Source organism: Sphaerulina musiva (genome assembly GCF_000320565.1).
Source record: "Sphaerulina musiva SO2202 unplaced genomic scaffold SEPMUscaffold_4, whole genome shotgun sequence".
Classification (NCBI taxonomy): Eukaryota; Fungi; Ascomycota; class Dothideomycetes; order Mycosphaerellales; family Mycosphaerellaceae; genus Sphaerulina; species Sphaerulina musiva.
Window position 1 is genome coordinate 455735 of NW_016017386.1, and position 14616 is coordinate 470350.

The 14616-nt window shown below is 53.2% G+C and overlaps 4 protein-coding genes across 4 annotated transcripts; 1 reads left to right on the plus strand and 3 right to left on the minus strand.

Annotated features, from left to right (window-relative positions):
• Positions 1 to 616: 616 nt before the first annotated feature.
• SEPMUDRAFT_148572 (phosphoglycerate mutase-like protein) lies at positions 617 to 4836 on the plus strand. The gene is made up of 7 exons (XM_016905008.1): positions 617 to 1199; positions 1256 to 1320; positions 1374 to 1691; positions 1759 to 1987; positions 2116 to 2574; positions 2721 to 4535; positions 4600 to 4836. The coding sequence occupies exons 1-6, from the start codon at positions 866 to 868 to the stop codon at positions 3179 to 3181; spliced, it is 1866 nt and encodes a 621-aa protein (XP_016761319.1). The 5' UTR covers positions 617 to 865; the 3' UTR covers positions 3182 to 4535; positions 4600 to 4836.
• On the minus strand, positions 3317 to 4667 carry SEPMUDRAFT_116259 (3-keto-steroid reductase; the record flags this gene model as incomplete). Its single annotated transcript, XM_016901241.1, has 2 exons — positions 3317 to 4535; positions 4600 to 4667. 2 exons carry the CDS (start codon positions 4665 to 4667, stop codon positions 3317 to 3319), a joined length of 1287 nt encoding a protein of 428 aa, XP_016761320.1.
• A 227-nt stretch (positions 4837 to 5063) lies between the features above and the next one.
• Positions 5064 to 12795, minus strand: SEPMUDRAFT_162979 (glycoside hydrolase family 13, carbohydrate-binding module family 5 protein). The gene is made up of 2 exons (XM_016908024.1): positions 5633 to 12795; positions 5064 to 5578 (listed from the first exon to the last, which is right to left on the minus strand). The coding sequence occupies exons 1-2, from the start codon at positions 12668 to 12670 to the stop codon at positions 5402 to 5404; spliced, it is 7215 nt and encodes a 2404-aa protein (XP_016761321.1). The 5' UTR covers positions 12671 to 12795; the 3' UTR covers positions 5064 to 5401.
• Positions 12796 to 13969: 1174 nt separating this feature from the next.
• On the minus strand, positions 13970 to 14458 carry SEPMUDRAFT_116261 (uncharacterized protein; the record flags this gene model as incomplete). The annotated part of the gene is made up of 1 exon (XM_016901242.1): positions 13970 to 14458. The coding sequence occupies one exon, from the start codon at positions 14456 to 14458 to the stop codon at positions 13970 to 13972; it is 489 nt and encodes a 162-aa protein (XP_016761322.1).
• Between the last annotated feature and the right edge of the window lie 158 nt (positions 14459 to 14616).

Consider the following 14616-nt stretch of genomic DNA (forward strand, 5'->3'; position numbering starts at 1 on the left):
GCCTCCTCTTCTCCTAGGCTGCCTCTTCTTCCTAGGCCTTCTCTTCTTCCTAGGCCTTCTCTTCTTCCTAGGATTCCTCTTTCTAGGCCTCCTCTTCTCCTTAGGCTTCTTCTTCTTCCTAGGCCTTCTCTTTTCCCTAGGCCTCTTCTTCTTCCTAGGCCTCTTCTTCCTAGGCCTCTTCTTCCTAGGCCTCTTCTTCCTAGGCCTCTTCTTCCTAGGCCTCTTCTTCCTAGGCCTCCTTCTCCTCCTTCTCCTTATCCTCCTTCTCCTTCTCTTCTAAACTTTAGGTAAGGTAGCCTATAGGAATAGATAGGTAGGTAGGTAGGTAGATAGATAGGTAGGTAGGTAGGTAGATAGGTAGGTAGGTAGGAAGGTAGGTAGGTAGGAAGGTAGGTAGGTAGGAAGGTAGGAAGGTAGGTTTTATAGGGTAGTAGTAAGTAGACGTTGTAGTATAGAGAAGTGTATTTAGTATGAGAATACGTCGGGGGTGACGGATGGCGGTTGGCCGCTTTGGCCGACCGTACCTTACCTCGTAGAATTAAGTTACCTCCGACATCCGAAAGCTACATCATCGACATTAGACCTGATTCCATCAACAAGAACCTTGATAGTTTCCACCAAATGCACCCATTATACGCCTGTTTCGACATCTGCACCGCTCGTGACGGGAAGACGAACGGACACGTGCCAAGCATCTCGCATTGATTTGCCGAAAGCCTGCTGGACGTGCAGAAGAGGATTCAGCCACACTGTGGACTCACTGGACTGGCCTCTCCGAACACGACATCATCTTTCCCAAGTCGGCCGGATTGCAGCATCTTCCAGCGTTGCCTGACCGCAACCGCCCGTCCTCCGCCCCGTCGTGATGCGAGGGGAAGCTTCCGCGCAGAATCCGCTGCTGGAGACTCCTCCTGATGATCATGTGCAGCGGGACGAGCTGCTGAAGTGGCCGTGGAGTACAAATCACCCAGCCATCCCTGTCACTACATGTCGATACCGCCTGGGACAGAGATTCCTTGTTCTTATCCAGCTTCTGCTCTTTCTCTTCGTCGTGCTCCAATTCATCATCATGTACAAGAAATACGCCGTTGCGTGTAGTGTATTGGCGGTTGTGGGCGGCGAGGCAGCTAATGTTCAATATGGGCCCAGTTCGAGTAGTCTGCCCGACTATTTGGTGACCGAACCGGAGCTGTTTCCTGGTAGATATGACATTCCCCGATGGAGTATCGATGTAGTACTGTACTGACCCTTTCAGGCCCAACTCCCACTGGTGATGCAGCCTTCCTCGCTCAAACAAACCCGGCTCCGTTTGCAAGCACAGTGCGCACACCTCTCACACACGTATGGACTTGCAGCTGATGAAGACTGCGCAGACGTACATTCCCAACAGCCCACTGGAGACCCAGGTTCCCATCGTGGGAAACAATGACAATGGAAACATTTTCCAGATGCACGGCCAACTGTCGCACTACTTTCCCAACCCTCAAGGGTTCGGCGTGGATGAGTATCCTTTACCTAGCAATGCATCGATTGTGCAGCTGAACATGTTATCTCGACACGGTGCGCGTTATCCTACGACTGGTGCTGGTGCCACTGTTGTTGCGCAAAAGATCCTCAATTACACGACCGGCGTGCTGGGCCATGCCACATTCTCTGGACCCCTCGACTTCTTGAACACCTGGACCTACAAGGTACGTACGCGGTACCAAAAATGAGATTTGGCTCCAATACATCAATACATGCTAAGTACTGCAAAAGCTTGGTGCCGAAATCCTGGTGCCACTGGGTAAGCAAGAACTCTTCGACAGTGGCACCCTTCACCAGATCGAGTACGGACACTTGTACAAGAACAATGGGACCAAGATCATTGCCCGATCCACCACTCAAGACCGCATGCTGAAGTCTGCCGAGTATTTCTTGGCTGGTTTCTTCGGACTGGACTGGACTCAGAATGCTACCTTGGTGCTTGCGATTGAGCAATCGAGAGGTAAGTGAAGTAACAGCTCATGGGCTTGGTCACCTCTCGATCTTTTGAGAGAGGCCCACGCTTGCACGATGGTGCTGAGCTGGGAGACTTGGACAAACTTGCTGACCTTTGACCTTTTTGATTTTCAGGCATCTGGAACAACACCTTAGCCGGTTACTACAACTGCAACAACTCCAATACAGCCGTCTCGACTGGCGGAAACAACGCTTCGACGCAATGGTACGAAAAGTACCTCGCTGATGCTCCCGCACGCCTCAACTCGTATAGTCAGGGTTTCAACTGGACGGTTGCCGACGCCTACAACGCCCAATCGCTCTGTGCTTATGAGACCGTGGCCTTGGGATATTCTGCATTCTGTGGACTATTCACCTATGCAGAATGGGAAGGCTACGAGTACTCCATCGACTTGGCCTTTGCCGGCAACAACATGTTCCAATCGCCCACCGGTCGTGCTGTGGGCATTGGCTACGTCGTGGAAATACTATCTCGTCTTCAAGGACACGTCATCACCCAGCCCACAGCACAAATCAACGTGACTCTGGACAACAACACATCCACATTTCCACTGGGTCAGACTCTCAACTTTGGCAAGTTTTTTCTTTTTTTTTTTTCTTTTTTTTTTCTCTTTTCTTTTTCTTCTTTTCCATTGTTTTCTTAAAGAGAGAGCATCATACCCACCACCACAATCCTCTTTTTTCCATAAGGGGTATACTAACATATCCACCAACACCAGACTTCTCCCACGACACCAACATCGCCTCCATCCTCACGGCCTTCGGCCTCACGCAATTCGCGCCCGTCCTGCCCGCCGATCATCTCGAGCGCAACCGCTCCCTCATTGTCTCACACATGGAACCCTTTGGCGCGCGACTCGACATGGAAATTATCGAGACGCCCAAACCTCTGAGCGGGAATCGTAAGAACAGCGGCGGCGGTTACGCCACCACCTACGAGGACGATGGAGGAGTCACGCGGTACATTCATTTTATTCTCAATCAACGCACGATTCCATTGGGGAAATCTTTTACCGAGTGTGGTAATCGTGATGATGGGTGGTGTGAATTGACGACGTTTATGGAGGTGCAGTCGAAGATGTTGGAGACGGCGGAGTACGAATTTAGTTGCTTTGGGGAGTATCCTGTTGTGCCTTATGGTGGGATCACGAATGGGGTGCCTGTGACGAAGCCGAGTTAGGAGGCTGGTGTCATCGTGGATGCATATATATATATATAACATATTATAGTGTAAATGGCTGATTCAACCAAACAGACCTTTCTGAATGATCTAACAGAGACATTTCTTCACACATCCCATACCTGGCCCTGGCCCTCAGTTGTTGATCGGACCAAGTCGTGCCTCCCATTGCACTCTCATCTCTTCCATCTTCTTCCACACCTGCCTTCCCACTTCCTCAAATTCCTCTCTCCTCTCCCGTGTAGTCTCCTGAAGTCCACGATAATGTCCTTTCGTGACACTCCCGGGCGGGACGACTCCAGGCGTACCACAGTAGCCCCAGCCTTGCACCTGAGTCCGAGCGACTCTTTCATCACCATGCACACTGGTCGCTGAACCCCACTTTCCCTTACCTTCCCGACTCTCCTGCTCCACGAGCTGCGGTGCCAACACTGCAAAAGCCATACTGACCGCACCTTTATACGGCTCGATGGGATGCCAAGGCGAGCCCAACCAGCGCGCTGCGTAGAAGGCTGCAGTCATGAAGATGGCGAGAAACCAGTGCAGTCCAGAGATGGAAGTGGCTACGACACCAGGATGTGTGACGAGCATGATGGGACGAGAGTCTTCTCGTGGTTGCAAGGAGGAGAAGAAGGTTTCCGTATAAGGCCTCGTCGCCGGCAAATCTGACGTGAGAACAATCAAGTCGGTCAACCGTTTCGAAGACTCGTAAGCGGCCAACGATTGGAGCCCTTGTATGTCGTCAATGTGAAAACACTCTTCGACGGCGCCCGTGCTGGAAATCCATACCACACGCGAGTCTCGACTCATCAAAGGAGCAAGCCAATGCGTGAGCAGATAGTGGCCAAACACATTGGCGGTGAAAACCTCGCCAAGCACCGGCTCATCTTCTGCGTTGGTCGTGTCTTGTACTTGCCGCTTCGCTCGTGCGCCCACATCACAGGTCATGTATGCGGGATAGGTCACGGCCTGTACCAGATCTGTGCACGTGCTCCAGATGGCTTTCGGCCAGTTCAGTCCCAGCCAGCCCGCAACACCAGCATTCCATACCACAGCATCTAGTTTCTGCCCTCGTCGTAGTAATTGTTCAGCGAGAGACTTCACAGTCGTCAGTTTCAGGAGATCTACGAGGACGCCCTCAATCTTGACTCGTGATTCCAGGAGGAGGCTAATGCCCAGCGTCTTTCCATTCGCTTCGCGTAACGTCCGCTGGAAATGCGCTTGGAGTCTGTTGAGGGTATCCGCACCCTTCCTCGTGTCTCGGGTCGAGAAGAGGAGGTGCAGGGTCTGAGATTGTGGTCTTGTGTAGAGGAATTCATCGATGAGTCTGCAGCAACACGCGAAGCCAAGTCCACTAATGTAGTATCGATCACATAGTCAGTCAGCACATATCACGGAAGCGTCATTGGCAGTCTCACCTGTTGGCGCCAGTCACGAGAACGGTAAACGTGGTGTTGTCTCCCTTTCCCAGAGATGCGTCGTCCATCTTTCGGTGTGGTCGCGTAGTGGCTTCGTGATGATGGTGACGATGATGATGATGATGAGTTGGCCACGTCTTCGTGCAATCGGGCTCTAATAATGATTAATATTCTCCCGACACATGCCAAGACGCACTGACACTTGGAGTGGTAGGGTAATCCTTGACGAGCATCGATGTCTCAAGGTTCACTTCTACCTCTACTGTGTCAGTGTGTAGTTAACTATGTATGTTGCCGTTGTGTGTAAGCGAGCTTTTAAATCCCTTACGGTACGGATAGGAGTCAATCCTGCTCTATGCCAAGCGCTTTCGGCTCTAACCGTCCCGTCCGTCAAAGTGTTCGAGACGCGAAAACACGTGCTCCAATCCACCACATACTGTCGACACAGGAGCTGCACATGGTTGGTTTGTTAAGAGCCGAGCACTTCGAGTCTTTCATCTACCTTACGTATTCTCTATGATCACTGGGGTATATATGCACTATTTGTTGTGTCTCTTCAGACTATCGCGGGATGACTGAACAATGCCTCTCGTTGCAGTTGGTCCAAGAGGTGCCCCACAAATGGATGCTACGCTTGCTCGCGCTCGAAGCGCCATACAGAATTCCAAACAGATCATCGCTTAACACCATGGATCTTCGTTAGATCATTAAAGCACCCTCAAAGTTGCGACTCCTCGCCTTTCCAGAAGTCTGTACAGTCAGAACAATGTATCAAGAATCGAAACGCGCCTGCAGCCCTGTCTTAAGGTTTGGAGAGCTGTTCTTTGCGGAAGAACGTGAAGTACCCAACGCAGATGCCGAGTTGGAACAGCAGACACACCCAGAACCAAGGCTCCGAGAGTCCACTCGACCATCCACCAGCAAAATTAGGAAAGGTAGGGCCGGGTCCCGTGCTGTTGAGGCCGTCTGCTCGAGCGATCTAGACGATGGTTAGCATGTGTGTGGAAACGAGGGCCAATGTGTCGGGACTTACAATAGTGGCAATTGCGCCAACGATCTGACCTAGCATGAGAGCAAAAGAGCAGTGGAAACGGACCATGGTCTGGAGAATGATCATGCCGAAGCCGATACCTTGTATCGAGTCCAGTACCCCGAGCCATAGCCATAGACTCCTTCCGAGAAGGGCAGATGCGATTGGTCCACCAGCCCAGGGCAAATACTGGCCAATATCAGAGTTGGACCAGAGGATCTGACACCATCTAGGTGCACCAAGGCCAATGGCGAAGATGGGGATGAACCAGCTGTGAGTTGTCGTGAGGTGGCCGAAGAGGAAAAGCAGTACGACCCACACGACGACGAAGAAGAGAAGTACGAGCAAGAAGATCGCCCACCCTGGGGCGTGCTTAGAGCTCCAGAGGTATGACCAGTTGCGACCATACGGCGCAGACAGGAAAATGTTCTGCACAAAGACAGCGATGAGGAACCAGACAACGATCTTCCTGCGGAATATGGAAGAATAGAAGTCGGGGACTCCACCGGGCTTCTGGCGATAGAAGTCGGGCAGGCCAAAGAACAAGACCAGCCCAATACACCACAAGAAGATGGAAATCGGAATCCCGATAGCTGTCATCTTCGTTCCCAACGAGGTCGATTGCCCGGCGTTGCTCTGGTTCGTGAGCTTGCTTCCCCAAGCCCACATCCCTACAACATATAGCTGCTGAGTACCCTGGATAGCACACGCTCGAAATGCCCAATCCTTGACAGGCGCGGACCCAAGTGATCCGAAGTTTTGGGCAAAGAATAGCGAACCAGATGAAGATGCGACAGCATACATGGCTGTAGCAACGTTCTGCACCCAGCCTGTGGCAAATGTCGATGAGCCATATGGTGCGAACGCCAGTAGCCAGAAGGCTAAGCCGTAAAAGACCCATGGCAAGCTCAGACACCAGACAGCAGCGAATCTTCGGAAGATGTACCACCATATCATCGTCGTAGCCAGGTAGATTGATGCAATTGCGTACAGTTGGCCTGCGGTCTGACCTACTTGACCGCTGATGAGCGTGATCTGGTAAGAGTTGGCGGCAAGAATCTGACCCAGAGCGAGCAAGATGGAGTACACTGGCCAGTCCCCGAACTTGTACATCATGACACGTTTAATGCCAGTGGGAGCTTGGTAGTTGTCAGGCAGCAGGAACTGGGCAACGGACTCGTCAGTTTCGACACCTTCGTAGATAGATCCTGCTGGGGTCGGGCCTCTCGAAGCGTTCGGCGTGTTAGTACGGCTCATCTTGACATCGTGGAGGCGACCAAACCACTGTTTCTCAGACTTCTCCAGATACTCCTCAATGCACAGAGCGCTCTCTGAAGTGCTGCCACTCAACGCGTCCAGCTTCTTGTTAAACGTCTTGTAGTAGAGTCCGGTAGGGTCGGTGAAGAATGGCATGAGATCTTGTGGCTGGTTCTTCTTCTCGTCCATGACAGTCTCGGTGGAGAGAGGCGTCTGTGGCATACTCGGCGCGTCACCTCGCACTGGAGTGTGCGGTCGCGATAGGAAGGGAAAGTGGGCGCCTCCGGGAGTTTCGCTTGGAGTAGCTGGGGAGAAGTATGGGCTATGTGTAGCATTGGGCTGCCTGGGCTGGTTGGCAAGCGTAGCGTCTCGAAGAGAATAGTTCATCTCATTCACACCGCCAAGCTGCGATCGTCGCTTGGATTCTTCGGCAGTCTGCTGTGAGATGTACTCCTCGTCCGAGATGCTGCTCAAGCGCGTGCGTGGGTCCTGATCTTCAAATGAATTGCGGCGAGATGCGCTGGGCGTTTGAGACGAAGGCGTTGTTGAATGGGGAGGAGAATGGCCGTGACCTGGACCATGTCGCATGCCCAGTGAGAGCGATGCAGGACGAGATGTTGATGGTGTGGTGGGTCCAGATCTGGTTGGCGAAGATGGGCGAGTGCCTGGTCTACTGCCGGCTGGAGTGCCCCAACCACTACGTGGAGTCATCCATCCAGGCGTGTTCCATCCACTAGATACGCCGCTCTTGTCTTCTAGACCCATCCGTTTTGCAGTGATGTGTTCCATGCGCTTCTTGTGCACCTTGATGGCGGTCGATTGAAGGATCTCCAGGTCTTCCTTCCATTGAGCGACTGGAAATCTCTGCTTCGCAGATCGTGCTCGCATCATGGCACGCGTATCATAGTCAGACTTGAGAGCAGCGGCAATGGCCATCTTGAACTGGTTCATTTGGTGCTTGGTAGATGAAGACTCGATCGTGTACCACCAGCCTGGCATCTGCCCAAGTCCACCAACGCGAGAGCCCACGCCGAGAGCACCTTTTCGGCCGAATTCGACAGCGACCAGGCCGAAAGGTTCGTCTCTGCTAGGTATGAGCGCAAACTCAGCGCCGCTGAAGATGAAGGGCGGCAGGGCAGTGAATTCAGGTTTGGAGTAGACGCGTCCAGGATACTTTTCCATCATCCTTTGCAGCTTGAGCGCGGCGAACTTGCCATAGAGATCGATAGTGGGACCGATGGCAAGGAGTTGGACGTGTTCGTACTTTTCTAGGATCGCCGGGAAGACATCTGCGATCAAGTCTATGCCCTTTTGCATGGACCAGCGACCGACAAAAACGAATAGATCAGCATCAGCACGTTGCTCAAGACCAGCCCATTCCTGAGCTTGACGCTTCAGTCCTGCACGTGCGCTTTCGAATACCTGGTCGATTTGTACAGAGTCAGGGTCCGTGAGCTTCTTGTCCCACTCAGCAATATCGGTAGGGTCGGGGTTCGGTAGAGCTCCGATCTTCCTAAGTCCCCAGAAAATTGGGTATCGTGCCCACGAACGCTTGCCGTACTTCTTGCTCACGCCGACGGCACCGAAACCCTTTTGATGAATGCGTAGTATGCTCGCGCCGGCGTGGAGAAGGTTAAAGACTTCGCCGAATTGGACGTAGCGCTGAACGACAGTTTGCGGGAGGTTGAAAACAGAGCAAATCTCTTCCACCTCGCGCGGATTCCTCATCGGCCACAGACCCTGAAACTCAGCGTTATGGAGAGAAAGCGCACAAGGCACAGTGTCTGGCAAAAGGTAGAGTGGCGCAACTGTTCCATGGTAGTCGTTGATGTGGTAGAGATCGATGGGGAAACGTCGCATGGCTTCTGCGATGCACTGGTTCCATGCCGAGTAGTAGATTGCACTGTCAAGATCGTCCATGCGAGCTGGGTATGGCTCTTTTGCATTCTGACGACGGAAGACCGGTGCGTCGACCAACATATAGGTAATGTTATTGAGCTTGTGGTACTGGACCTGGACTTCATACGTGCGTCCGAGAATAGTCACATCAATGGGGAGGCCAGGCGTGTCCATAGGATAATCAATGCCACCGGCACATGGCACTACCCAGATAAGGTCTTGGTGCTCGAGGTTCTTTCCCATCAGTTGAGCCATGACACCAAGACCGCCAATCTTGATCTTGATGTTCCAGTCCGAGATGTCATACTCCATGGTCGCGATGAGAACAGTCCTTCTCTTCGCTTCACTGATAGCGCCAGCGCCTAGAGTGTCACGGATGATAGTACCACCCGCAACATCAGGTGACGAGTCTCCAGAGTTGACAGGAGAGTCGAGGACCGTGTCTTTCTCGCTGTATTTCTCACGATTGAAGAGCTTGCCAAGGACCGCCACGGGATGAATGCTGTTCTTCTCCGAAAGCCCAATCTCGTTGAACTTGATACCGTAGAAGTAGTGCACGTACAGCCACACACCCATGATGGCTGTTATCACGGGGATGATTGCCAGCAGAATTGACAGCGCGAGCTGAAGGTATCGATTTCCGACTGGGACCATGTAGTATCGCAAATCGCCATCGTTGAACAGAATTCGCCAAGCAAGGTAAGTACCATTGGGGCCTTCATTAGTAATGTTGACCTGCGCTTTCTGTAGAGAGACGGGCGAAATGCGGTCCAGAACTGTGTCGTTATCGACATCGCCATAGGCCATCGATACGTCCGGTTTGCCATTTGCAGCCATGCCCCATACATTAACCTGGAACTGAGATGGCCATTCATCCATGAAGTCGAAGTACCAAGTACCGTTATCGAGTTGACCCATGTCGTTCGGCAAGCCAGAGTCAAAGCCAAATTGGTTGAAAGAGCCGTGGAGGAAGAGATGAGGAAATCGCCGTGGCGGGGTTTTGGAGCCAACAACATCTCCCTCGACGACGTGATCGCTGCTGCCAGCAAGCTGCGACCAATATTGTACCTGGACGTGGTCACCAGACCACTTCTGGTTGTCCTTGCCACGCCAAGTCTGTGAGGGTAGAGAGACGTTGCCGTGAGTGTAGTCGAACCACTCTGACCACACAGCACCGAAAGACATCGAGAAGCGCCACTTGTCAGCTCCGGGCGCCTTGTGGTTTATCATCAGACCGGAGCTGGTGATGGTTGCATCACGCTTTGTGCTGGTGGTATCGTGGTAGAGAAGAGAAGTGCTGTAATTGCCTTTCAGCGGGAACACGATGGGGTTGCTCTCTTCACCAATGCGAATCATATAGTGGTCATACGAGTTGGTGGAAGTGTCGCCAGCTTCACTCGAGACATTGTTGACATTGATCCTATGGACACCGTGGTACAGATTGGTGAGGTTGAACTTGGCCCGCCAGACAGAAGGACTTGGTCCATAGTAATAAGCTTCGTAAATCGGTTCGATGTTGAGACAGTCGATGTTGTCAGTGTCGATTTCTGCATTCTCCCCAGTCCCAGTCGTTGAATCCACGGACAGTGCATCAGCAAGACTGCTACAGCTCATTTCGGCTGAGAATCGCAGCTCAACCTCGAAAGTAGAGGCTTCAGATGCTGAGGAGTTGGACAGGATTCGTGCATCGTGCCCTGGAGAGAAGCCGGTGACCACGGGTGAAGGCGCCATCCACTTGTCCTTCGGAACAAAAGCCTTCCAGCCATACTTGGTCAAATTGATTTGAGGAAGACAGCCATTCGGGTTGGTTGAACCTTCAATGTTGAGGGTCAAAGGTGACTCCTCCAGACTCCACTCATCGAACGGGTAGAACATGTTTTTGACGGTCGTGTTCGAGTCGAATGGAGAAATGATCGCGTCTTCGCCAGTACAGTCGGACTCATACTCTCGGGAGCCATTGTAATTTGAGTACAGCATCCAGATGCCTTGATTGCCAAAGATACCATCGCCTTCAAAGTCCTGGAGACTTTCCACACGACCGCGATACACACTCCAGAGGCCAGTCTCGGTAGGCGTGCCGTATGAGCCAGGAAGCGTGTAGTTGAACGTATTATTGGAAAGCTGCGTCACGTTGAACCCGTCGCGAAGAACTGGATAACGGTTCCGCATTTCAAACATTTGCTTCAGCACGGTGTAGACTGGATGCGTGGTATCTCTGTGATCCAAGCTGACTTTATCGTCTTGGCATCCAACCAACGAGCTGTTCAGTGGCCAATTGTTAAGGTTTGTGTTTCCAACCTTGTAGCAACCGTGCATTTGCCAAGCTTGGGCGGAAGACATTGGCTGACGACCGTAAATATAGTTGCTGGCAGTGTTGTCGAGGACATAGAATGCTTGCTCTTCTCCCCAACTAATCAGTGGAATGCCGGGCATGAGCATGGTGATGATGAAGTCTCCAAGCAGTTGGCGCTCTGTGCCGTTGGTAAGGCCAGGCCATCTCAGGACGTCATGATTCGAGACACCATACATGTGACGGGGGTCGAATTTCCCCGTGTTGGCATTGTGCATGTCGTTCGTCTGAACAAACGTCGACCACTGGGCTGCAAAATTGATAGGAGCATCATTGCTCGCGAGCAGGTTGCCATCAAGTCCAAGCATACGCATAAGTGCACGATAAGTGGAGTAGTGAAAAGCACCCGCATCGAGTGCCTGATATCCAGCCGGGCGAATATATTCAGAGTCCTCGGTTTGATTGTCCATCATGGCTGCAAGTTCATCGGACACAAGCATGCTTGGTTCTTTGCCTCGCCCAAGGTAGATGGATGCATCGGCATTTCCGTTCACGATTTCTCCTGGGATGAAGAAATTGTTCTTGCCCACGGAGGATGCACATTCTCTCTGAAAGCGTGACCAGTCGCCCTGGGCATCGACAGTGACCTGCATAGCTTTGTCGATACGGAAACCATCGATGTCGAGGCCTTTGATCATCATGCAGGAGAAGTGTTTGATTTTGTCAAGCACGGCGGGTCGCCACTCGCGTAAACGATCCTGCACGCCGTTGAATTTCGAGAGCTGCTTTTGCCATTCTGGGTACACTCCAAATGCTCCGACGTCGCCGAATTGATTGAACTCGCTGTCCATGCAGCCAACCATGGCGTTGGTGTTGTTATCGAGAATCTGGTTGCCACCTTGGTCCCAGAAGCGGGGGAAGGGATAAGGGCAAACTTCGTGAAATTCGTTGGAGTGATAGAAATCGCGGTAGGTGGTGGAAGAGGTGTACTCCATCTTGTGCTCGGTAAACGACCAGGGAGTACTTGAGTTGTAGTATCCATCGAAGCCGAACAGATTGGACATGGTGGCCATGGTGTTGTCGAGAATGACGTACATGCCTCTATCGTGAATCATTTGGACCACATTTCGCCATTCGGTGATGTTGCCCAAGTGGTGGTCCAAGATGGTATGGTCATAAGGGCTGTAGCCATCCGCTTCCCAAGGCGTGTTCAGCATGGCGCTTCCCACCAGGTACAGTCCGCGGATTCCCAGGCCATGCAGATAGTCGAGTGAGTCGGCGACACCTTGGATGTCTCCGCCGTGTCGGAGCTGAGTCTGTCGGTAGTCCTGCTCCCAGGTGGTGCCGTTGGCATTGTCGTTGGTGGGATCGCCATTGACGAATCGATCGAGGAAAAAGCTGTAGAAGGGGAAGCGCCAGTTCTCGGGACTGCCTTGATGTTCAAAGTCCGCCGGCCAATCCGGCACAGTGTATTCGAGAGGGGTGAGGGCATTCGGGTTGGCATTGAGATTCCACTCCACCTCGGCTTCATCATAGTACGAGGCCGAGACGAAGGCCGCCAGCGGGAGGAGGCCCCAGAGACATGCCTTGAACATGTTGCCCGCTCGCGTCAGGTGCAAGTGCCGCGGTGGCAATCGGGGGAAGGTGTTGTCGTTATGCAATCCGCATCAAGGCGTTGGTGTCAGTAGTGAGGTGGTGGTGCGAGGGAAGGAAAGACGACAGATGGGAAGGAAGCACAAGAAGAATGCAGGAGCTGCCCTGATAAGCCAGGCAGGAACGGTGGCTTGCAGGGATTGCCGATGCTGTTCGCCTCAGCAGGGGGGCGCGCGCGTGAGAAGACGGCGGTCCGAAGCAGAAACAGGCGGGAAGGGCCAGCGCGGAGGTTGAGGTCGTTGAGGCGGGAGGTTGAGGCAATGATGAGGGGGGCAAGAGAGGGCGTGGAGATGCAAGTGGCAGCAGCAGAGTGCCAGGCTCCACCGGGCAAAGCTTGGTCGCCGTTGAGCGACAGAGATAGTGTGTGACGGCGATATATGCGGTGCAGTGCAGCCAGTGCAGTGCAGTGCAGAGGGCAGCGTTGGAAGAAGGCGAGCGAGATTGATGCTCTGCTGGGTTTGTGCGACGGTCGCGTCTGCACGAGAAGCACGATTGGCTCCCTCCGTCAACACAACCACAGACTGGCTGCTTTGGGACGCACCGGTGGCCCAGCAGCCCCGCCGAGCAGAATCCATTAATGGACATGACGGGCCAGCCGGGGAGGGCGACAGTGACACTCGAATGCTCGATATTGTTCAATTTGCAGCGTGTGCAGTCCGGCAGGCAGAGAATGGATCCCGCCCGCCACCCGGGCGGCGATTTGGCAGGTACGCCATGCTTCTACAGTGCGGCAGGGGACCTTAGGTAAGGACGATACTATAACTGTGACTCCAGTAGCAGGTCGTCTCGTCTTCTTTCGGCTAGGGCCAGCGCAGTGGTGCTACTTAGCCATTCCGCTTTCTGATCGGCGCAGGCCCGGAGCCTTAGACGAGATCTCAACACCGGAGCGCACAATACATGTACCTCAGGTTATCAGTCGCCATGCAACCACCCGGCCAGCCCAGCCCAGCCCAGCCCGAGCCCAGCAGCACTCATCGTCGCTCTTGCCGACACTGGCTGAGACTGGCACTGGCACTGGTATGCTGTTCTGCACCTGCCCGCGACGCGACGCGCCGCTCGGGCCGGGTGGTCTGTCTTTGCCGAAGAAGCAGGGCGGGCTAAAGCTCACCTGCAGTATACATTCCAATCTACTCGAGGGAACGATAATGAATTGGCTATCTATGTGCATCGCGCAGAAATTCTGCGGAAGCGCGTTGTTGAAACGGCAGGTGCGGTCCCCACAGCGGCTGCGCCTTGCCGTTTTAAGGTGTGCCCGTTATGCGCATCCCTGTCCGCCCTGCAGCTGCCGACGACGTCCCGGGCCACGTCTCTTCCACTTGCGTTCCTGTTGTAGTCCCATCATTCCATTTACGATCCACTTCTCGTTTCGAACGCGCCCAAGCGCTCGTCGTGACCCTCCCTCTCCGACCCCTCTGCCACCCACCAGCCTCATTGTTATTGCCAATTATCGTCCTCCTGTCCCAAGCGTTGCCACCGTGCCAGACACTCTGCTGTCCCAGTTCTGGGGTCTGGCGACCTTCTCCGTGCGTATAGGAGACTGAAATAGCATCCTTAAAGATCGAAGATCTGATCTTCACTCCGTTCACTCCGAAATTCTCTGGTAACGGCATCAGTGCATCAGGCACGATATACCTGCCGCCGCCACGATGATCTTGGACGATGACAAGCACGACGTCGTAATGTGCTTTCGTGGCCTGCTCTTGTGTACGGAAGTGAAGTCTTCCTTGCATGACGACAATGTGGAGATGCAGACGGTATCTCTACCTAGATGGAGGCTAGAATGTCGATGCCGCGACAGCAGGCAGCAGCCCAGTGAATCTGCCGGCAGGTGGCTGTGGTGAGAGTAAGCAGATTATTGGAGGTGGGTGTAGAGGCGCTGATATCAACG

Coding starts and splice junctions, on each gene's coding strand:
- SEPMUDRAFT_162979 (XM_016908024.1), bottom strand. CDS start 12,670: ATGTTCAAGGCATGTCTCTGGGGCCTCCTCCCGCTGGCGGCCTTCGTC. Junction 5,579..5,632: donor TTGGCGCAATTGCCACTATT/GTAAGTCCCGAC, acceptor ACCATCGTCTAG/ATCGCTCGAGCAGACGGCCT.
- SEPMUDRAFT_148572 (XM_016905008.1), top strand. CDS start 866: ATGCGAGGGGAAGCTTCCGCGCAGAATCCGCTGCTGGAGACTCCTCCT. Junction 1,200..1,255: donor CGAACCGGAGCTGTTTCCTG/GTAGATATGACA, acceptor TGACCCTTTCAG/GCCCAACTCCCACTGGTGAT. Junction 1,321..1,373: donor CGGCTCCGTTTGCAAGCACA/GTGCGCACACCT, acceptor AAGACTGCGCAG/ACGTACATTCCCAACAGCCC.